The sequence below is a fragment of the Gopherus evgoodei genome, chromosome 3, assembly GCF_007399415.2.
Source record: "Gopherus evgoodei ecotype Sinaloan lineage chromosome 3, rGopEvg1_v1.p, whole genome shotgun sequence".
Taxonomy (NCBI): Eukaryota; Metazoa; Chordata; order Testudines; family Testudinidae; genus Gopherus; species Gopherus evgoodei.
In genome coordinates this window covers 189093032-189117037 of record NC_044324.1, presented here as the reverse complement: position 1 = coordinate 189117037, position 24006 = coordinate 189093032, and the positions used below count along the sequence as shown (strand labels likewise).

Here is a 24006-nt window from a genome sequence, read left to right as displayed (position 1 = left end):
TTTGTCCTTCACGCGTATTTTCTAGGCCGACAAACCATTTAACTAATGCAAATCAAGACCATTTAACGTTCATGCGTACCATGCCGCCTTTTCAACTTTTACACTTTGCAGGCTGTGAAATTTTAAAGGAATAAATTAAATAACTAGAAAAGATTTCAAGCGGGCTCTTAGGCCCCAATCCAGAATATCATTTAAACACGTGTAATGTTAAACACGTAAGTAATCTAATTAAAGCCAACAACTCCTCACCTGCTCATGTTTGAGTGCTCTGCTGGACTGGGGCCTTACGTCCCAGCATGTTGGTGAGATTTGTGGGAATCGAGGGTGCTCAGTACCTCTTAGTACTGGGTCCTTATTTATCAAATCCCCCTTTACAAAATGTCCCCCCACAAAAACCAACCAACCAAAACAAAAAATCCCAGCATAATGAAAAAGTATTCTTTCTTCAGCCTTGTAAAAAATGTTTTCTTCCATTGGAATTTGTCATGAAGACTTAGAAAAAAAAAAGATTTAACATCATCGTATTTATTCGGTTCTGAAACAATACACATTCACATCCTTTTGAATACAGTACATTTGGCACAGTAATAATGTTTACGATGAAATAACACTAATGAATGGCAAGAGATTCAAATTACATCCATAAGAAAAAGAAATCCTGTACAAATAAAGCCTCACCAAAAAACTCAGCCAACCCCAACTCTAAAACTGAATACATTTTATATTTAACAAGAGCTATTCTGCCCATAATTTAAAAAGAGGTAATTTTTTAGCTTTTTGGAGAGAATTCATTATTTTTCACTCTATGGAAAAAATGTTTCCACTTTTTATAAAATCTATATGGAAGAAAAACAAGAAACAGTGGATTCTTCTTTTTTTTTGGCATTTTGCACTCATTTTACAAAAAAAGATCAGGAAAGATTTTACAGAAATGTAACAGCATGTCCATTTTTAAGAATTATCTTTAAAAAAATGTTCAAGGTAACAGACAAACCTTCTAATGTAAACCCCACACAGAAGATCTATTTATTTGTATTGAAGAAACATCTGCCCATGCAAAAGTTTTATCTCCTTGACTTCGCACTTAGCATCCGTACAAAACAAATGCAGGTGCCAAGGCCTCTTGTAATAAAAATGTGTGTTCATGATTTTCACACTAAAAACAGGATTGATCTAAACCGTTTGCTCACAAAAGCTTTGTGGAATGTATTTACCCCCCAAAAGCAAATGCTAATAATTTTGTATAAAGGCCTCTAATTTTACAAACAGTAGTGCACTATGCAATCATTTTTCTTCATTCTATTCACCTATGTAAAAGAACACTTAGCACTGTGATCAGTTCTTGCCTGGATGACTAAAGCTACAGGTGGTGAAAACTACACAGAGCCTGTAGTGACACATGAAAATGTATGGGCAATGTTACAACAGTTTCCTTGGAAAAAAAAATGAGATGATGTCATCATTAAAATGTTTCTGTGCTTGTACTCAACTCCAGAAGCTAGTCTTTTCCCAGTACATAAATTTAATGAAGATAAATTAAATTAATCTAAAGATTCGATCCATTATTACACCTGTAGGCCAGACAACACATGAATTGATATAGCATAATATTTAATATTTTGAAATCATCATAAGAATATATATAATAATTACACCTGAGTTTTTAAAAAAACAAACTGGAACTGAATGTTGTCATCAGTTACAAAGGCTATGAGCAGCCAGACGCATAATTGACACAAACTAACTCATTTGCTTGAGACCAAGATTTCTCTCTTAAAGCCAATGACTCGCACTTTGTCCACCACAATTTGTAACATTCCTTTCTCTTTCCTAGCTCTATCATAGCAGAGAGTTGAAGAGAACTATAAAAGAGCTTTAGTATAGCTTAATATATGTCTACATCTTTTATAACAAAAAAAAAACCTCATCTCTCTGACAGTAATTTGAACCAATACACATACAGAGTATTGCACATGGACATTATTATAATTATTCTTTCATAGACTAAAGTTTTTATAATATGCCTGAACATGCAGCAGTTGATACCTCTATATTCAATGAATTCCACAGGCCTTGCAGCAAACACTATATACAAAATCTCACCTGTACAAAAGGCAAAAAAGCTTCTTAAGTGCCACTTTGCCAGTAACAAGTATATATATTTTCTGTGCAGCTGGAAATCCATGTGCAACAATTAAAATGGATTCCATTAACTGCTCACTCAGTCCAGTAAAATATATAATAAAATTACCTCAGCGATACATGTACACAAAAAACACAGGGTACTTCTGGAAATATAAGTACATAACACTGTTAGCATATCTACAAGAGGTAACTTCACATTAGTAATATTGTCCACATGAGTTACCACTTCAATTAATACACAAGAAAATCAATTTACATCTTTCCATACTGTCAGTTTTTGAATGTTTGATCTTCAGTCTTTCAGCACACTTTCACATAATCCATGTTAAGTTTTGTTTTCTGTTTTTCTAATAGCACAGATTTCATATTAGATTTTAAACATTAAAAACAGTAGTACTATGGTTTTGTAAAAGTGTGCAAAAGTAACACACTGCTGTGAAAAATAAATACACATAATTAAGCAGGATTGTTATCATTCAAATTGAATACAAAGGATTATTATTTTTTAGAAACATGTAATTTAAAACACCTCCATGCCTGACAATGTTTGCTTTGGGTACAAACTTTTACTGAGAAAAAAAAGTAATGTTTACCCAATTACCTGTCAAATTTGTAGTAAACCTATGTAGCTTTGTTAAAGCTATTATAGGCTTTTGGAGAACTGATCGATTCTTATACTTTAGCCCTTTAATACCTGTCTGTAAAGTATCTGATTTCCTATTTTAAGCAACTTCTTACATTATCTTCATGATTCTTTTTATTCCTAAGTACTAATCATGAAAAATTAGCAAGGCCTGTTTTTGGTGGATAGTTTTACATTACGCTTGCACCCCAGTACGTTAAAGCATATGTATGTGATCAGTAATTGCACATCTAAGAAAGTAGACTTTTTCAATTACCACAGAACTGTATAACTGTCTTCTTCACATCTGAGTACAAACGTCGTTGTAACCACCAGTGCAGAAGAAATGGCTCTCGCTCTCTTAATTAAAGATGTATGGCAATTATGTACTGTTGTAGGATGAGAAATAAAATCTGCTAAATCTCTCTTTTAAAATAGAATGGCTTTTTTGTTTCATGAAAAGATGCAAATGGTGTCCTTTCTGGGAGACCTTAAGAGTAACAGAAAGGTTGCAAATTGCAAAAGCACGGCAGTGTGTTACATCTACAATTTCTGATACAAAATTGTTTTGCATTGTTTGTGAGACAGAAATTAAGAGTGCCTTCAGATCAGACGATTAAAGGAAAATAATAAATATATAGTTTAAATCGGGATACGGGCTCATGGTAAGAGAAGTAGTTCTTGATCTAGTGAGTCTCAGTAACTGGAGAATCTTCTTAGGACCATTTCTTGCAGCATCATTCATCTAGCAGCCCACTGCTGACTACGGCAGTAGCTCTTCTCCAAAATAAGAGAACCCTTTAAATTCTTCTTGATTGATTTGCTTTATAATTGTCTCATCCACTAGCGTTAATACTGGCTCTTCTCGTGTAAAGTCTTGATCAAAGTTATTTACATCCCTTTTGGTTTTCTGGGGAGAAAAGTATAAAAAGGTGAGTGAGTAATGAAATAACATACTAAACCCAATAAACATCAAAACTGCTTTTTGGGGGGGGCTGAAATAAGCAGAATTTTCTGAAATGATAAAAAAAGCTATTTCACACAAAGAATAACAAACATATGGGATAAGCTACCAAGGGAGGCCACAGAAGCAAATATTATAGTGACTTCAAAGAGTCCCACTGGTTACTGGAGCGCGAAGGGGTCGTGATATGATGAGAAAGCAGGAAGCTGAGATTAAGAGTCATTATAAAAGAAATGGTATGGTAAGCAGTGTGGCCATTTCCTACTCTGACATTTTTCTATGGTTTTAATGGCATCACACTTGAGACAATTAAAGTGAATTGTCTTCCCCACAGGACAAAGGCCAGTCCTAACTGAGCTGGTTACGTTTGTGTTTAAAATGTAAATGTAGAGCTCATGACAGGTCCTAAACTCAACATCTTGGAGGCTCAGCACAGAAATTCACGTTTCCCCACATTGCCCTGCAAATATGTTCCAGAGCTCAAATCCTGGCCCCACTGAAATCAGGGGTAAAGCTCCCATTGAGTTCAATAGAGACAGGATTTCACTCTAAGACCTCAGGGCCATTTAGTCCTTGGTCTTTTCTTGGCAATTGCTGTGATTTGGATATCTACCAAGGAGGAGCTGGACTAAGAACACCAACTCATTTCACATAGATCATTGAACAACCACATGACAGTGATTATGGTCAGTCACTACCCACACAAAAGTGACTTGAAGATGTGATTGAGAGGTAAAAAGCTCCATCTCTCATTACCAGTTTCCTGAGCTCTGCAGTGTTCTTGCATTCCACATTAATGCAGTCATATTTCAGGTATGCACAGCGTCGTTGAAAGGAATGGGCATTTTTATTTGTTTTTTAGACCTTTTACGGCTGCCCATTCTTTTGCTATGTTTCATGAAACATTTCAGAATAGTTACAGCTGAACCAAACAATATTCAATAAGGCAAAACTGCCATTTTAAAACTGGTTTACTATCAATTCTAAAATCAGACAGATATTTTTGAGATTAAGATACCAGAAATACAGTAGCAACCTGACTTACAATGTACTGTGTCAAATCATATTGTAAATATATTTACATACAGAAGTGTATATGTATTTCCTTTCAACACATATCTATAACTCTTGCTAATGCTAATGCAAGAATATGCCCATCAAAGCATTATTTAGCTGATCAACTCTACTGATGCATTAGAAAAATATTTTTCTTTATTTCACATAACTGACTTTTCTCATATCTGTCAAATAGTCATAGTAACTAGTGTAATCTATTTTGGCTGCATAGATTTTATATACCAATAATGTATCTGTAATAGCAAAATAACTCCCCTATTTAAAATGAAGAATATCTTTATGATTTGTGCACTAAAGGATCTTCTAAGTGATGGGCGGTGAATAACATGCATAAGTCCACCTACTTGTAATGAGATTTCTGAAGATACTATAACACCCTATGTACTGCCTTTAAAATGCTAAAGTGGAAAAAATGGATATATATTTTTTTAACCTGGTACATAAGGATTTCATTCTATACAGTTTTAAAACAATGGGCTTTAAAGTCCTTAGTGAATTCTTACTCAGATGGGAAAATATTGGGGAAACTATCATTTGAATTTTTAAATGAATTTGCTTTTGACTGTGTTCACACCCCTCTTCTGTTTGCTCTCTGTAAATATCCTAGCAAATGAGTTCATTGTCAGACATGTTCACCAAAGCAGAAAATCGCAAGTGAGTATTTTCGGAACTGACTTTCAAATTTGTAGTAAGGATTTTATGCACCAGAACCCTTATCCAATGTTCACACTTTGAGTACTGAATACTCAGAGCCAATAACCTGTGGACAAGTTGTAGAACAAGAATTTTTTCAAGAACTAACTTTCATTGAATATATTCGTGAGGAGTGTGGTTTGTTCACTGGGAATTTGCAAACAGAAAAGGAGGCTAAAGTCGTCAAACAGGCATTCATCATAAATCATTTGCCCAGCAAACTGAGGGCCAACTTTTAAAAAGTATTTAGGGACCTAAAGATACAGATAGGTGTGAAATGGTATTTTCAAAAGCACCTATGCTCCTAACTCCCAGTGACTTTTAAAATACCATGCGGTGCTTATTTGCATCTTCAGGAGCCTTTTAAAATCTGGCACTGAGTTTCTAATGTGGGCAAAATTTCCAATGAATTTAATAGGACTTTTGTCTAGGTAAAGACTGAAGAGCCTCCGAATTTTTCAATGTTTTAGATATGGAGGCAATTATCTACTTTTCAACATAGATATAACTATAGATATAATAGCACTAGCATAGAGCAACCTGCATTGCATACTCTAGCAGGCCTCTAACAATGCAATTACTCAAACCAGACAAAAATGGTGGGACACAAACAAAACTGAATAGATTAAGTAATCCAAAGAAAAAAGCATAACCATTGCTTCTTTTAAGCAGAAATCCTCATTTGAGATTTGGCTTCTTAGGCCATTTCTTCTTGAAGCCCCTTGTATTTTGCGTGGCCTCATCCACTGTGAACAAACAAGTCTGAGTGCATTACTGCTTCTTCCTGGCTTTGCTGTTTTAACATTCTTGCGTGCTGGGTGCCGCATAGGCCCATAGCATGCACAATTCTAAAGCTGCAGAACCAGAGCACAGAAGGAAGGCAGCAAGGGCTGCTGCTGTCACCCAGAAAGGATCCTGAAAGGTAGAAGGTAGAGAGATTCTAAGGCTTCATGTACACTATGAGCTAGGGGTTTGGTTCCCAGCTTGCATTCACATACTTGCACTAGATAAACAGTAGTGTAGCTGCAGTAGTGTAAGCAGTGGTAGCAGTGGCCTGGTTTACCCACCATGGTACATAATTGGCATAGCTAAGCCAGGCTGCCGCCACTGCTAATGCCTGTGCTACTGCAGGTACTCTGCTATTTATACTGTATTAGCTTGATAAGAGCTCACATAAATTTGTGTCTGCATGCTGGGAATCCCATCCTTGCCTGCAGGGTAGATGTAACTGAAAAGTATATGAAGGGAATGGGATTCCAGTAGAGCCAACCCTAAGCATTCAGACTTCATAAGTAAGGCTACAAAAAAATCTTGAGATGGGATTAAAAATCATAATCACATGACTCCAGGAGCTAAGGCTTTAAGAAAAACACCAAATATCACAGGATTCTGATAATGTCATGAGTTGGCAACAATGGGATTTTCTCAGGGGAACTACCAAGGCAGCAAAGCCAGTAGGGTACTGAAAGTCAGAGGAATTGACATGTGGCATGGAATGTGAGTCAGGCTTCTGTATGGAAGCCCAAGGGGAGCACAGTGGTCCATGCAAACTGACTTCCCATACAGCATATGTCACAAGGAAAGTCCACTTGGTTTCAGAAATTGCATTTTTTCTGCGTATCCTGGACAATGTGTGTGTCCAACCCAAGTGAACTGTACCAATGAATCAGAGACAGAGAGACAGAGCAACTACACAACAGTTTCTGACAGGAAGTGAAGGATACTGTGCCCTGATGAAACTGCAGGTGGGCAGAAAGTAGCCAACCATTTTGAATTAGACTGAGTGCCCAGCATTAATAAATTTATTCTTATGAAAAGTGCCTTGTGATCTTTAATGACCACAGGTGGTCAGGTCCTTGGCCATCTCCAGAAGCACAGTGCCTCTTCTACCTTGAAAAAAGATATTGATTCCAAAGGAAGAGTGCCACGTGCTTAATCACCATCATCCCTTTCTCGAGAGCTCACAGCCATTAGTGACCCTGTTTACCCTTTGGTAAGCTCAAAGTGGTGTGACTTCCTGAGCAGTTATATAACATTACAAATTAACAAACTAATGAACAAAACTGACTGTAACATAAGATGACATTTGCAAGAAGGCCATTTTTAATTTCACTTAAAGTTACTAGTGCTGTTCAAAAGGCCACAGACAAAACAGAATTGTTAAAAGACTGTCTAATTCAAGGAACATTGTTGTTAGTCAGATGTCTCCAATGGTGTGTGTTGGTTTACACAAGGGAATCCTACTTCACATTTAAAAATGCTAATTTTTGTCTTGAGTCTCTATAGGCAGGTCATATAGTGGAAGGGGTCACAAAGGGCTCTGTATGGAAAAAGACTTTGGAAAACAAATTTTTAATTAAGCTGGGCTGCTGAAGGGCACACTTTAAGCATTGTCTGACCAAGTACATGAACATTTATTTTGGCTGTGATTCTGAAAGATCTTCCCACCACATGTTTTTTCTGACCATATTAAGCACTATCTATATGCAGTTAGTAAGTGAGTAATGTGAACTTCAGTACACGTTAATGAGCATGCACTGAACATGGATTATTTGCACAGTGACTATTGCATTGGTTTTATTTTCACTTTCTGTACTGTACTGCCATTTAAGTCAATACTGAATTTTCTACTTCCATCCACAGAAACAAGTGTAGCAAACCAAAAGCAATGTAAACATGTAACAAACTTTCAAGTGACAGGGACAAAGATCACCTGTCAGCATGTACGTTGATGATCATAAACTGAGAGTCAATAAAATATGAAACTCTATGAACTAAAATTAAAACCCCATCTTATTTGAAGTTCTGGGGTGTGAGAATATAGCAAGATGGCTAAAATTCTTTGCATTCAGTCTTCTCCCCAAATCCATTTGAGACAAATCTGAACTGTGAATGCCCCATGTTTCCCTTTGAAATGAAAAGATACAGAAATAGCTAGGATTTGAACAAATATACTATAAAAACATGCTGCATAAGTAAACACATATCGGCCTGTACACGACAAGAAAAGAATCAGCCTGATCCTATGATGTCAATGGCAAGATTGTCAAGATTTGCTATGGCAGCAAGCTCTGGCCCAATGTGTGTAGTAAGTGGAAGTAAGTGGCCAGAAACACTCACTGAAATGAACAAATGCAGAATATGCTTAAGAGGAAGAGAGACACTACCCCACTATCCTCTAGAGAAGGGAGATTCTGGTGTACAGAAATATGTACTAAGCTTTTTCATACCCCCAGTAGACTGACATGTCACCGTCATTGCTGACCACATGCAGACAGCTACTGTAAGTGTAGACATTCAGTGAAAACTTTATTATAATTTATGCCACCCTGGTGCAGATTTCTGTCAACAGCAATATTTGACTCCTCCCAAGTTTTCTCAGACCATAGTCCAATCATGACGTTTGCAGCTCTTCTGAGGATATACAGCATGAAACCTTTTTAGTGCCGTATGTGGGTATGGCAGCAGCATGCCAAGATGAATATTGATATTTGCCCTGAATTTAGAGCTACTTCCTACACTCCCAGTGTGTAGCCACAGGAGCACATGGCATCAGTGCAAAAGGAATAGGTGGGGCAGGAATGTCTGCACCATTCAGTGTATATCATACTCTTGTGCAATTTAAAAGGATCCTATCCAGGTTCTTGGTATTAACAAGGATAAAATAACATGGAATGATTGGGTTAGATTTTTTGATGCAAAGGTTGGGTGTGGTTATATTGCCTTTGATGGGAATTGAGGGCTCTCAGCACTTTATATGACTGAGCTCTTGATAAGTTAAAAATGGACCAAATCCTATAGCTTATTACGTCTTTTCCAGATAAGAATCTTATTAACATCACACAAAAGACACAATCCTTTAGCATACCAGACAGAGCAAATGTCCTTTCTATTCTCAGCTTCTTTCAATTAAGTACCAGAAAATATTGAACCATCAAGGAACATCTTCCTTAATGTCACTGCCCCATGTCTTGAAATGGAATGGAAAGTACCTGGATGATTTCAGTGAGAATTTTGCCTGAGTGAGAATTATAGTGGACTCAAGGGTTTGACCCAGTAACTCTAAGAGAAGAGTAGTCAAGACTTACTGGGTCAGTGCTCTCAGTATTTTCTGAATAGCTTCTCACCAATAACATTTTCAGACGGTATTGTTCAAGAGTAGTGGAAGCTACAGCAGTCAAACAGATCGCTGCAAAGCATAAGGTACTGTGGCTAACCTCACGTATCAATGCCCTCTCATTCACCTTTCTTTTGTGTGACAGCAAAAACAGCAGCGCTGCCTGAGGATTGTTTTACACCAATCCAAACCTCTGTTCAACAATGCAAAGTAGTTTCTAAAAGGTTGGTAATAGCTGTAAAGACACAGTTATTTTCACACTTCACTCATTCTACATATACAGAAGATTCGGTATGAATATTGAGAAAAACAGGCTGAAAAACACAAGCTCAGCTTTCTGTTGAGTACTCATGTTTTTAAAAAGTATTTGCATGTATAAGAAATCCAATTTGTTATTATAAACCAAAATATTTGCTAAAATCTTTTTGGGAACTACAAAATATGAAATATATTGTCTTTGGCTAAACAGAATAGTTTTAGGAATTAAAAATTTTCAGTCTGTCAGTTGATCTTTTCATGTGGGAGGGCTGCAAGAATCAGGTATATACTTCTTAAACAATCATGATCACAATGACTTCAACTAAAGGTTATCACCAGGGAAGGGTTTTGAACCAAAAGTACCCAGTTTTTATGACTATGCTAACATCCTTTGCTTTTAATCAGAGAACCTTGTGTTCTGATACTAACTTGTTTTTTACATATAATATGAAAAAAAAAGTTTCAGATTTCACTGGGAACAAATGGAAAGTGAAAAAGAAACTGCTTTCATTAAAAGTTTTAATAATATGAATCTCAAGTACTTAAGACATGCTGCATTATACAATTCAAATATTAATTACCAATGCACAGATACCTCTCTTTAGCATCACACAACTTTACAGAATTTTGCATTTTAAGAAGGATAACATTGCCCTCTAGCAACCCGTAACCACTTCTGGAGTGGGAACATTATGCAACAGAAAGTGGAGGGAAATACCCTATCCAACGAAAGGGACATAAGAATGTACTAATTACTCATAAGAATGTACTAAAACGACTCAAACTGGAATATGGTTATGACACCAAGCTGAACAGCTCTAACTCTTGCATGCCATTGGACCCTTCATGATCGCTGTACAGTTAGTTAGACATCTCACTCATTAGATGCCACCCTCTAGAATCATTATTCCCTATCACCATGTTGTGGCATTGGTTTAGTACTAACTAAGGCTATGCCAGCACTGGAAAAAGGGTTTTGGTTTTTTCAGTGAGGTAACACACATGAGAGTTATCATGTTTTAAAAATCATAATGGAGACAAGGTACCTGTAGTTTTTGCACTGAGGTAGTGAGGTGAGATCAACAGTATACCTACCAACTGTGGTTGATTTAGTTTAGTTTACCTCACATTAAACCTATACTGCCTTGTCTCCACTGGGATTTTACAGAAGGAAAGTTAATGCACATTAGTTATCCCACAGTAAAGAAACATCTTTTTTCCGCGGGGAAGACAAATGGCATGTCTATACTTCAAATATAACCATGTTGGCATCCTTTCGTCTGCAAGAGATGGTGGGAATTGCAGCCTATGATGTAGATGGTTTGCAATGTCTCATGTGACTGAATAGTTCAATCTGAGATTTGTATGATCTTTGGCAGTTATTGCAAATGTATGTATCTTGGTTGGGAGCTGCTTGCTTCCCATGGGCTCTTCTCTCTTCAAGCTGCAGGAGCCAGCTTCTGTCATGGACTTTGATTTCTGATGGAGACGATGGCGCTACTTGTTGCGATCACTTGCCAAGACTTCCCATTGGTCAGGATCAATTCCGAATTCCTTCATATCTCGCTTGCATGTGTCTTTATAGCAAAGCCTGGGACATCCTGTTGTTCTTGTTCCGTCTGATAGCTCTCTGTATAGCATGTCCTTGGGTATATGCCTATCTTCCAAACTACTCAGATGGCCCAACCAGAGCAGTTGTCTTTGCTTGAGCAGGGCTGTCACACTTGGTAAATTTGCCCTTTGAAGAACCTCTGCATTGGTGACTTTATCTTGCCATTTGATCTTGAGTATGCGATGTAAACAGCATAGGTGGAAACTGTTTAACCTTTTCTCCTGATGAGCATGGCACATTAAAAAAATGGCAAAAGTAGTTGCCTTGCACAGATATTAGTTATATAAAATTGACATAATTATTTTTTTAAGAACACCCTAACATTGAGATTTATATACAAGAATCACTTGGCAAATTATAGATTTTATAATAAAATGTGAATTACACAAGCTACCAAAAAGCATCTGACACCAGAACAACTTCATTTATTTTGTAAACAGAGAGCTTTGACATAAGAAAAATGCTGTGAACTTCAATACACTATCTCATCCTCACAGGCTGTGTCTATGGTATATTAGTCCCCTCGCCTATTCACATCTCCCACCACATTGTAAACAGGGCACTAGCATCTTTATCTAACCCTGCTCAGAGCAGATCTTGCCAGCAGAGTGGTAAGATCTCTGACTGCCATCCAAACCCTGTCTACACTGGAGCACCCATGTCTTGTAGCTTCTACTACTAATGCAGCTGCATCTGTAGTATTGCAATCAAGTCTATTTAAGACCTACACTATACCTCATTCCAAAATAATCTGCAGTTAGCCTTCCCATATATTCCTGTGATTTCTAAACACAACATAAGTCTTAAGCACAACCATCTGAAAAACAACAGCTGGATGTTGGGCCACTATTAATACAAGCGATTGTGTATTTAACTTGAAGGAAAAAAATTAACATTAAAGAGTTATTCTGCCTTCTGTGGATTAAACTACGACAAAGGCAAAAATAGTATCAAACGCCACCCTGAAGCAAATGCCGCTAGTAAACACTTCATCTCTCTTATCTGAAGCATTTCCATGATTACAATGCTAAGAGTGGACACTTTCTGTCTTCTACTCTGCCTGTAGTAGGGTCTTCACAACATACACACTTCTGAACATATAAGGTGTAACCACATATTAACAAATGCTTGTTTCTGTGCCCCTCTTCCAGCAACAGATGGTCCTAATGCAATGAAACCGCTGCAGTTTCATTGTGCAGGGAGGATGTGCAAAGGTGGTAGCACTGCTCTACACTAGGAGAATGATGATTACACATACCAATCGGCCATTCTTTTGGGGCTGCAATAGTGGCCATAGATCAGCAATGCAACCTACTGGCAGGTAGAGTTGCCAATAGGGCTATCAAGCAATTAAAAAAATGAATAGCACGATTAAAAAACTAATTGTGATTAATTGCACTAACAATAATAGAAAACCATTTATTTAAATATTGTTGATGTCTACATTTTCAAATACATTTCAATTAAAACACAGAATACAAAGTGCACAGTGCTCACTTTATATTTATTACAAATATTTGCACTGTAAAAACCAAAAGAAATAGTATTTTTCAATCCACCTAATACAAGTACTGTAGAGCAATCTCTTTGTCATGAAAGTTGAAATTACAAATGTAGACTAATGTACAAAAAATAACTGCACTCAAAAATAAAACAATGTAAAACTTTAGCGCCTACAAGTCCACTCAGTCCTACTTCTTGTTCAGTCAATCACTCAGACAAACAAGTTTGTTTACAATTATGGGAGATAATGCTGCCCTTTTCTTGTTTATAATGTCACCTGAAAGTGAGAACAGGCACTCACATGGCACTGTTGCAGCCGGCTGTGACGGTGTACCCCATAAGACTTAATGGGAATGTGCTTATGAATGTATATATGATATAACTGGAATGTGTTTTATGCTACATATGCTGTGTAACATATCTATGTAAAGGTTATGATATACTGAATACACTCCTAATTGTATGGATATCTCATTTTTGTACTTGAAGTTAGGAATATCGGCAGTATACTTGCTAGATTTCTAAGTAGCTTTAGTAAAGCATTTGGTCAGCTTCTTAAGAAAGGAATGTGCAAATTAAGTGCCCAATCAAGAACCCCTTAAGCCAACAATGAACTTGAAGACGCCAATCCACATCAGAGCTTTCCCAGGAATGTGGTTTGGCTGGTAAGAAACTCAGTCATGCATGGACATGTGTCTTGCCCATATGACTCCAAAATAGGGCGACAAGACAGCACGTGTGAAAAATCGGGATGGGGTGGGGGTTATAGGAGCCTATATAAGAAAAAGACCCAAAAATCGGGACTCTCTCTATAAAATCAGGACATCTGATCACCCTACTCCAAAACTACATCTTGGAGCTGGACTTTGCATAGGAGATAGGAGGGGGTCTCCACCCACAAGGGAAAGTCTATTTAAATCCCTGGGAGACCCCTCCATCTTATCTTCAGCTGGCTCAAAAGATAGCCTCTTCACCCCCAAGGATACCTGAAAGAAACTGGAACAAAGGACAGTAACTACAGGGGGTGTGAGTGATTGCTGGACCCAAACTAGAAGAAGACTAGTCTGTAAAAGGAAGTTTGGTGGAATTCCTTTAAGGGTGAGGTTTTTATCTGTATTCAGTTTTCTTACTGTATTAGACTCAGACTTGCGTGTTTTATTTTATTTTACTTGATAATTCACTTTGTTCTGTCTGCTATTACTTGGAATTACTTAAATCCTACTTTCTGTATTTAATAAAATCATTTTTTACTTATTAATTAACCCCAAGTATGTATTAATACCTGGGGGAGGCAAATAGCTGTGCATATCCCTCTATCAGTGTTATAGAGGGTGAACAATTTAAGCTTATACAGGGTAAAATGGATTTATTTGGGGTTTTGACCCGACTGGGAGTTGGGCATCTGAGTGTTAAAGACAGGAACACTTCTTAAATTGCTTTCAGTTAAGTCTGCAGTTTTGTGGCAAGTGGTTCAGACTCTGAGTCTGTGTTGGAGCAGACTGGCGTATCTGGCTCAACAAGACAGGGTGCTGGAGCCCCAAGCTGGCAGGGAAAGCAGGGGCAGTAGTAGCCTTGGCACATCAGTTGGCAGCACCAAGGGGGTTTCTGTGATCCAACTCATCACACCGGCATCGCAATATATTTACATGTCAGATGCGCTAAAGATTCATATGTCCCTTCATGCTTCAACCACCATTCCAGAGGACATGCAGCCATGCTGATGATGGGTTCTGCTCAAGAATGATCCAAAGCAGTGTTGATCAATATATGTTCATTTTAACCATCTGAGTCAGATGCCACCAGCAGAAGATTGATTTTTTTTTTTTTTGGTGGTTTGAGTTCTATAGTTTCCGCATCAGAGAGTTGCTCTTTTAAGACTTCTGAAAGCGTGCGCCACACCTCATCCCTCTCAGATTTTGGAAGGCACTTCAGATCCTTAAGCCTTGGGTCGAGTGCTGTAGCTATGTTTAGAAATCTCCCATTGGTACCTTCTTTGTGTTTTGTCAAATCTGCAGTGAAATTGTTCTTGAAATGAACAACATATGCTGGGTCATCATCTGAGACTGCTATAACATGAAATATATGCAGAATGTGGGAAACACAGAGCAGGAGACATACAATTCTCCCCCAAGGAGTTCATTCACATATTGTATTAATGCATGATTTTTTTAACGACCATCATTAGCGTGGAAGCATGTACTCTGGAATGGTGGTTGAAGCATGAAGGAGCATATAAATGTTTAGCATATCTGGCACGTAAATACCTTGCAATGCCAGCTACAAAAGCATATCTGGCACGTAAATACCTTGCAATGCCATGCAAATAACTTTTTTCACTTTCAGGTGACATTGTAAATAAGAAGAGGGCAGCATTATCTCCCATAAATGTAAACAAACTTGTTTGTCTTAGTGATTGGCTGAAGAAGAAGTAGGACTGAGTGGATTTGTAGGTTCTAAAGTTTTACATTGTTTGTTTTTGAGTGCAGTTATGTAACAAAAAGCATCTACATTTGTAAGTTGCACTTTCATGATAAAGAGATTGCATGACAGTACTTGTATGAGGTGAATTGAAAAAGACTATTTCTTTTATCACTTTTACAGTGCAAATATTTGAAATAAAAAATAATAATATAAAGTGAGCACTGTACTCTTTGTATTCTGTGTTGTAATAGAAATTAACATCTTTGAAAATGTAGAAAGACATCCAAAAATATTTAATACATTTCAGTTGGTATTCTATTATTTAGCAGTGCTATTAAAACTGCAATTAATCACCATTAATTTTTAAAATTGTGAATTTTTTTGAGATAAATGCGAGTTAATTGCAATTAATTGACAGCCTTAGTTGCCAAATTTCTAATCGCATAAACCCGAATGACCTTGCCCTGCCCTCTGCCCCCACCCCCGCTCACTCCATCCCCCCTTCCTCCGTTGCTCGCTTTCCTCCACCCTCACTCACTTTCACCGGGTTGGGGCTTGGGGTTGGGGCAAGGGGTTGGGGTGCAGGAGGAGGCTCAGGGCTGGGGCTGGGCATAATCATTTACTAACCAGAAATATATAGAAATTATATATTTTTAATAAAAGTCACAATATATTAGGAAGCTATCAATATAAAGTGTGAGTCCTTTTTAAAAAAATACAGATTTGGTAGACCACTCAGCTTTTACCAACAAGCACGTTCACCCCAAAAGTTAATGGATATTTTAAAAACTTCAGTGCACAATCATGCATCACTGCATGTTGCTTCCAGTGCTTGCTACATCTCTTGCAGCTTCAGCACACTGTGAGTATGTCTGTACTGCAGTTAAAAGCCCACAGCTGGCCCATGGCAGCTGACCCGGGCTCCCGGGGCTCAGGCTAAGGGGCTCTTTAATTGTGATGTAGCCATTTGGTCTTAGGCTGGAGTGCGGTCTCTAGGACACTGCAAGAACAGCATTTAATAAGTAATGCCTCTCTCCTCCTGTCCGTTTCATATATTTACTAAGTCAGGGGTCGGCAACCTTTCAGAAGTGGTGTGCCAAGTCTTCATTTATTCACTTTAATTTAAGGTTTCGTGTGCTGGTAATACATTTTAATGTTTTTTAGAAGGTCTCTCTCTGTAAGTCTATATATTATATAACTAAACTAGTGTTGTATTGTAAAATAAACAAGGTTTTCAAAGTGTTTAAGAACTTCATTTAAAATTACATTAAAATGTTGATCTTACGCCGCCGGCCCGCTCAGCCCGCTGCTGGTTTGGCGTTCTGTTCACTTAGGCTGGCAGTGGGCTGAGTGGGGACTGTGGCTGGGACCTCTGCTGGCAAGGGTCTGGCGTCCAGAATCCCAGACCAGCAACAGGCTGTGTGGGGCTGGCAGCCAGGACCCCAGACCGGCAGTGGGCTGAGCAACTCAGCCCACTGCCACTCAGGGGTTCCATACACCGACTCCTGCCAGCCAGGATCCGGGCTGCCGGATCCGCTCAGCCCGCTGCCGGTCTGGGGTCCCAGCCCTGCCCACATACCGGGGGTACCTACCTTCTCCCTGGTTCTGGCCCATTCTCTTCCTCTCTCTGCACTGAGCCGAGGGTGGGAGTGCACTGAGCACAGGGCTGGGGGTGAAGAGTCTGGCCAGGAGCTAGAATGAGGAAGGGGGCTCAGGGCTGGGGCAGGAGGTTTAGGTTTGTGGGGGGGGGGTCAGAGCAGAGGACTGGGATGTATGTGTGGGGGGGTCAGGGCTGGAGGGGATATGCCCCCATTCCACCCCTCCTTTCCCAAGGCCCTGCCTTCTGCTTCTTCTTTGCCTTTGCCAGGAGCACCGAGCACGCTGACTCTGCTCCTTCCCGACCCCCTCCCTCGCAAGGGCCATCAGCTGATCGGCCAGCAGGGAGGGATGAAGGGGCAGGAACCCAGCACTCTACAGGAAGAGGCAGGGGAGCTGGCAGGACCAAGCTTCTGCCCCCTGCCCCTTGCCCCCACGCGGGGAGCAAAGGGCGGAGAAGAGCGGCCAGGCTGGGCAGGATTTTTAATGGCACGCTGTTGCCTGCCGGGACTCCGGCAGGCAGCAGCGTGCCATTAAAAATCAGCTTGTGCGCATCTTTGGCACATGTGCCATAGGTTGCCGACCCCTGTACTAAACTAATGGCCTCATTATAAGAACTGGTGGGACACAGCACCTCTAACATTCAACCCCCAAATACTTTAATAAACAGAATCATATTCTCTCTCTACCAGTTCCTCCTCAAGTGAGAGCCCTGCATATCAGCCTACAATGGCTCTGGTTAAAATCCTTGGGGAAATAGTTGAAGTTGTAGTTCTTCCACAGAGATTTTAAATTTCTGACTCTTGGAATGGGCTATTGATAATATAATGGGTGCAGCCACATGAATTAGGGCAAAAGTAAATGCTTTGCCTACATTCTCTATCTGCTAGCTCCCAGCTGAGAACTGCAGCAGAGCCAGTGAGGAAAGACTCTAACTCCCTCCTCTCCTTCCAATGACTTCCTCTTCACCATCTGGCTTGGGGATTCCTCTTCTTGGAATCAACTGGAGTTTTACCATTAACTTCAACAGGACCAGGAGCAGGCCCAAATGAGCTACTTTATCATCTGTGTTAACATATAAATATGTTATAATATAACATAATATAAATATGTCTGTGTGAGTGCTTCAAGAATGCACTGGAAATGGCCACAGTAATAAGAATCTGTGGTTCATATCATTTTCTCAAAATAGAACTGGGGGTTTAAGCAGCCAAAAAGTGAACTAGAATCAATGTTATTCTGAGGAAGCCCAAAAGCCAAGCTAGAACCTTCCTGCTGCTTACCACTCTAGCCTAACTGGCACAGTTGGAAATGTAAAGTGAAGAGAAAGTTAAATGTAGAAATGAACTGCATTTAATAATTCAAAATGAGAATATTTTAATATTACAAGACTATGAATATGCAAAAGGAAAGAAACAAACACTACTGGGTCCTTAGAACAGAATCAGAAGCAGCATTATAATAATTGTTTAACTTATAAATATTTGGGGAATTGCACTGTTGGGAAGTAGCTTTAATACTTCTGTTATTCTATAGTGTTGTGGTATCAAAGCCCAAGACAGCTGTTCCCAGCACTGACACTCAATAGAATAAGAGACAACCCCCCTGCCACTCAAAAAAACCCCAAAACAAAACAAAAAAACCCAGATGGCTAACAAATGGGCAACTGTTGGGAAAATGGACCCTTGTTCATCTAACCAAGGAACAGTGGAGTCCTTTAAAATATCATTTTGCTTATATTTTCTGATCTACTTTTTACACCATACTTCATGGCATCAAATTATTTGGATAAAACCTGCTAAAAAGATTTATCCCTCAATTCTGAAAGAATATAGGGTTAAAAACAAGGTTCCAGATTATTTAGTCTTTGAGACCTAAGCCCTTTTGTCCACAAGGGAACACATAGAAGCCACACAAGTTTCTCCACACTGCCCTTCCAATCTGCCTCAACCCTATTCTGAAGTGACCACAGTGAGAAGTTTGATCTTCAAGTCATTCAGTACCCAGACAAACTCTGTTGACGCTGCCAATTATGATAGTACTTTTGTGCTGGTGGCAGCTGTCACCTGGGAACTAAACTGAGATTACGAAGTAATTTTACCACCTATCTATCAGCAGGTAATGATTTTTAATCACTGTAAATCTGCATGGGATTTGAACCACTGATTAAAGAAGAGGGAAAATCCTGTATTTTGGAGCCACCCCACAGCCCTTAAACATTTACCTCTCACCTATATTCATTGGTAGGGTCCCATACATCTTGGGTTACACCAGAAATGAAAAATGGGTAGATGCTAACAAATATTAGCCACCCACAGATAAAGCCCAAAGTTGGTTTTCTCTCCATTCCCCCCTTTATCTAACAGAGATAAATTTACCACAGTTTAAAAAATATTGATAGATATTAAATCTTTAATGTCCCAAACTCTTTATTTGTACACCAGCATTGTCCACAATGTCAGCATCACTCTGAGAAAAGAGCTCCTTTAGTTAAAGAATCCTGAAAGGACAGCAGGGAGGTGGGGAGTACATAATGCAACAGTGCGTTAACAATGGTACATGAGTGTCTGAGATTTCAACCCACTACCCAGTGTTTGATCTTAGCAATAACATTTCATGCAAAAGCATGCAGTATAGCCCCTTCCATTCCCCTCTGCTAAATGCTGATTGCCATGCATCAGGATGACTGAATGGAAATATATAATGAGACTGAAGGATACCTCAAGGTTACTAGGCCTCAAAATCGACCTACCTTGACGTTTTCCCCATACTGAAGGCCTTACCTTAAAGAGGGACATTCACACTGAAGCAAACTTGAAAAGAGAGAACATTTATACAAAAAGAAATTTACTTGGCCAGTAATTTCATGTGTTCCCTTTGCTATTATTTAAGGATATTGTATTTTAAGAAGGGTTTTCTTTCCCAAAGCCCAACAGTGAAGTCATAATTCTGCCTTTATGACATCACAGTCCACTGCCATGGAAATTACAGTGATATCAGAAATGCAGCATTGTGACTTGACAGCAGAAGGACAAGAAGCCCTCATTAAAAAGCACAAATATGTTTGCTCATTAGCAATCAATGTAAGGAAATAAATCTAAAACATGGGAAGATTAAAATGATTTATATTTCAGTCCAATATATTTGCAAGTTTTTTCCAGAAAGAAAGTCCCTCTTTAAGGATTCCAGCCACATTTCATTGTAACCTGACATTTGCGGCAGCAATTTAAAAATAAACATACACCTGGCTTACTGAACCCATTTTCAGCGGCTCTCCATTGAGGCACCTGCAAAATAAGCATCTTTTGTATGTGCAACTTTGCATGTTTGCCTGTGCAAATAAGGTAACTGTACACGCAAAGGGACTACTTGCATTCACCATTTATTACCCAATTTTCACACATTTGTGGGCATGCAGAAAAAGTGTTTGGACATTCACAGGTGCATTAATGAAGCTCTGCTGAAGATTTTAGAAACTTTTCACTTGCGAAAAAAAAAATCACTCATGAGCATTTTCTCCAGTCATAGCAAGTGCATTGGCTAGTTCCAAAATTTGGTATTTGTGGGATGATTTTATTTTGAATCTTTGCTGCAGCACAAAATTAAAACAAAATTGCTGGCATCCTTAAGACAAGACTTATAAGGAGGAATAGATTTTGGAAGAAAGATTTAAAAGAATGAAATACATACACTGTGACTTTGAGAATGATAACTAAGGGGGACTGGGCTATGATAACTGCAAGGTTGCAGATACTAAGAAGTGATAGCAACTCTTTAACGTGGTTGTACAAATGAGCACAGGAAAGTTTAGGCTATCCAGAGAAATCTCTTAACACTGAGGTCTGTTATACTGTAGAACAGTCACCCAAGGAAAGTGATGCAAGTGTTGTCATTAAGAAAATATAAAATTGGATTCAAATTGAGCATACATAATTTAATAACAATATTTCTCAACTATATGGCCCCTTCATTGGAGGATATCAAAGTGCCTTATACAGGTGGGTAAGTATTACTAGTCTCATTTTACAGATATGAAAACTGAGGTATGGAAACTCTAGGTGATTTGTCCACAGTCACACAGTTAGCCAGTATTAAAGCTGGTAAAAGAACCTAGAACTCCTCTCAGTCCTCTCGTTCCAACCTCTAGACATAGTGTTGCCTCCCAGAGCCTTTAGAATTACAGACTGAACAGATAGGCATTGGGAAAAATATTCTCAACGACACAACAATGGTGGTAATGGGTAAGCTGGCAAAATGCAGGGGATTCAGATAAACCAGACGCTCATTTGGCAGCACTTGCTTTTATTCTATATTGCCATTTACAGTCCTACCACAGCAGAGCAAGAGATTACAACCAGTCTTTCCCATCTCTCATTTTTATGATTCTAAGACTGCAGATCACTTTTGAAGCTTAACAGAGTTGATGACAGCAGCCTTTTAAATTGGTAAAGTTAGAAGCTATAATGGTGTAGAGGTTGAAAACAACGTGTTGCTCTGTGAAAGTTGGGTGTTCACAGCAAATCCCCATAGTACAGTTACTTTGTTAGCTCTATTTTTATACAGCCACAGTAAAAATGGGTTGCTACAGGCACTGATAAAGCCATCAAAGTACCATACTTCGGTTTCATTGCCAAACAGAAACCCCACAGGGTAAACATTTGGTTTACTAAGCATTGTAGCAGTGTCCAGCTCAGTGTTCCTCAACCTTTTCAGGGTGGTGACCCCTTATTCGAAGGTAAAAATTTTCCAACCCTCTTAAATGTATTCTAAAAGAAGGGATTAAAAAAGTCTAAGGGGTAACCGTGGTAAGTCCATACAATTTATTTGTGTATGTGTCTAGAGGATGACAGAGAATACTGTCTATACTCATTCACTAGCCTGTTCATTTATAAGCCGACTCGCCCCAAGATGGATAAGTAAAAATAGCAAAAACGGTATGACCCTTTCATAAGCCGAACCTATATTCCAGGTGTTGGAAAACTTTGGCTCCCAGCCCATCAGGGTAAGCAGCTGGCGGGTCAGGACATTTTGTTTACCTGGAGGGTTCACAGGCACGGAGCCCCCCAGTCAATATTCAATTAAATGATTCCACAGAGTTTTAAATCATCAAATTTTGGTGTAGACCTGTTGATAAGCTGACCCCTGCTCTTCATGGCGTCACTTTTTTACCAAAAATATTCAGCTTATGAACGAGTATATACGGTATGTGATCTGAGAGGGAAAGATTTTCTTTGCTTTAGATTGCAACAAAACTTTCAATAACTTGTGACCCACCCTGATTGCCTTTTGTGACCCATCCCCCAGAGGCTGTGACCCAGTGATTGAGAAACGCCAATCTTACTGAAGCAGTAATTTTACTGTGTCCATATTAATTAAACAAGAAAAAGGAGGAAGAATAAAGGGCTGATTTTCAGAGTTGCTGTACTTCTGAAGCTCCAACTGACTTCACCCAGGTGAGCTGTGAATTTAGGGTTAGAACTTTCCCCCAGCTTCAGTGGGCAAGTGGAACTGGGATAGAGTGGATCCTAGATCATAGTACCATTCTTTCCTTACCCCCAAACACACAAAAGTCTCTCTGTGGATGCTTCACTACTTGATGGACTGATGTATGGGAGGTGGTGGGTGACCAATGCAAACACACTGGAAACCCATGAGGACTTTTGTGGACAAATGAATGCTTTTCACCAATTTTCTCATTCACAGTGTGAGACCCCTCCTTCTGGGGAATGATCTGATTAAATCAGATTAATGGGCAAAGGCCATACTGCCATGCAGCTAGAGAGGGATGGAGAGCAGAAAGCCAGCCTGGATACTTCAGGCCCTTGTGGTTCTTGGGGGATTAGCTCTTTCATTGTTGGAAGCCTCAAAAACACTCTATGGCTGGAGATAGGAGAAAACTTGGCCTCCCCATATGGAAGAATCCTAGGGTTTCGCTGACACAATATGGGAGTATTGTGCCTGGTGGGGTGAACTGTCCCTTAGCCCTTATTCTAGAGGATGGGTTTAAGGTTCAAAGTGCAATTATAATCATCTAATTTGAATTCTAAGACACAGGAAAATTCAAGAAATTATTTGAAACTCAAGCACAAGCTTTCTAAGAATAATGGAAGCAAACCCTAAGAGACACTATCAAGGTCACCAGGCCCAAGATTTAACATATCCTTCCTCTTTACCTCTGTTTGCAAAGTCCATTTAATTTCTGTATCAGAGGGGTCGCCGTGTTAGTCTGGATCTGCAAAAGCAGCAAAGAGTCCTGTGGTACCTTATAGACTAACAGAAGTAATGGAGCATGAGCTTTCGTGGGTGAATACCCACTTCGTCGGATGCAGGGTATTCTCCCACGAAAGCTCATGCTCCAATACCTCTGTTAGTCTATAAGGTGCCACAGAACTCTTTGCTCCATTTAATTTCTATTATTTTCCTCCAAACAAATGCTTCAATAATATTTTTGCTTTAAAATAAAATAAAACCTTATAGGATCCCTCCGCAAGAGAAGCACCTAGAGAACTGGTGCAGGAAGCACACTAAAGGAATTCACTTCACCTGCATAAGCATGGATCCCATTGCCCTTCCCTGACCCACAAGTATGCTACACTCTGTGTCACTCTTAGTAGTCTGCTGCTTAGCTCTTTTCTGACATTGCTCTGCCAATGGCTCCCCCTGTGCAAATGGCCTTGGAAGGGTCTTCTGTGCCTGGATGATTTTCATCCCAAGGCTGAAAGCCAAAGATAGTTTAGGAAAGAGATCTGTGTTTTTAAGCTTCCAAGGGATCATTGGAATCAATAAATCATTTTGAAAATGATGGAAAATCCTTGACAATATCCATTTAATTTAGAAAGGTAATTTACTTGGTTACAACCACTAGCTGAATAAACTTTCATGAACCTCATTAGAAGCTGCACTTCCATGAAAGTTGCGGAGTTGCTTGTAAAGGGCATAAATCATATTTTCTGTAATGGTGTAAATACAGAAAGGCTGGTTAATGAACAGCCATACAG

At 39.1% G+C, this 24006-nt stretch overlaps 1 protein-coding gene across 2 annotated transcripts in view; it reads right to left on the bottom strand.

The window, feature by feature from the left end:
• Positions 1-494: 494 nt before the first annotated feature.
• The window catches only part of PRKCE (protein kinase C epsilon), a 495965-nt gene continuing 472453 nt past the window's right edge, over positions 495-24006 (bottom strand). For both annotated transcript variants that reach the window (XM_030557687.1, XM_030557688.1), the window contains one exon: positions 495-3677. In XM_030557687.1, coding sequence (XP_030413547.1) covers positions 3531-3677 — 147 coding nt within the window. In that variant the 3' untranslated portion in view covers positions 495-3530. The remainder of the gene's footprint in view (positions 3678-24006) is intronic.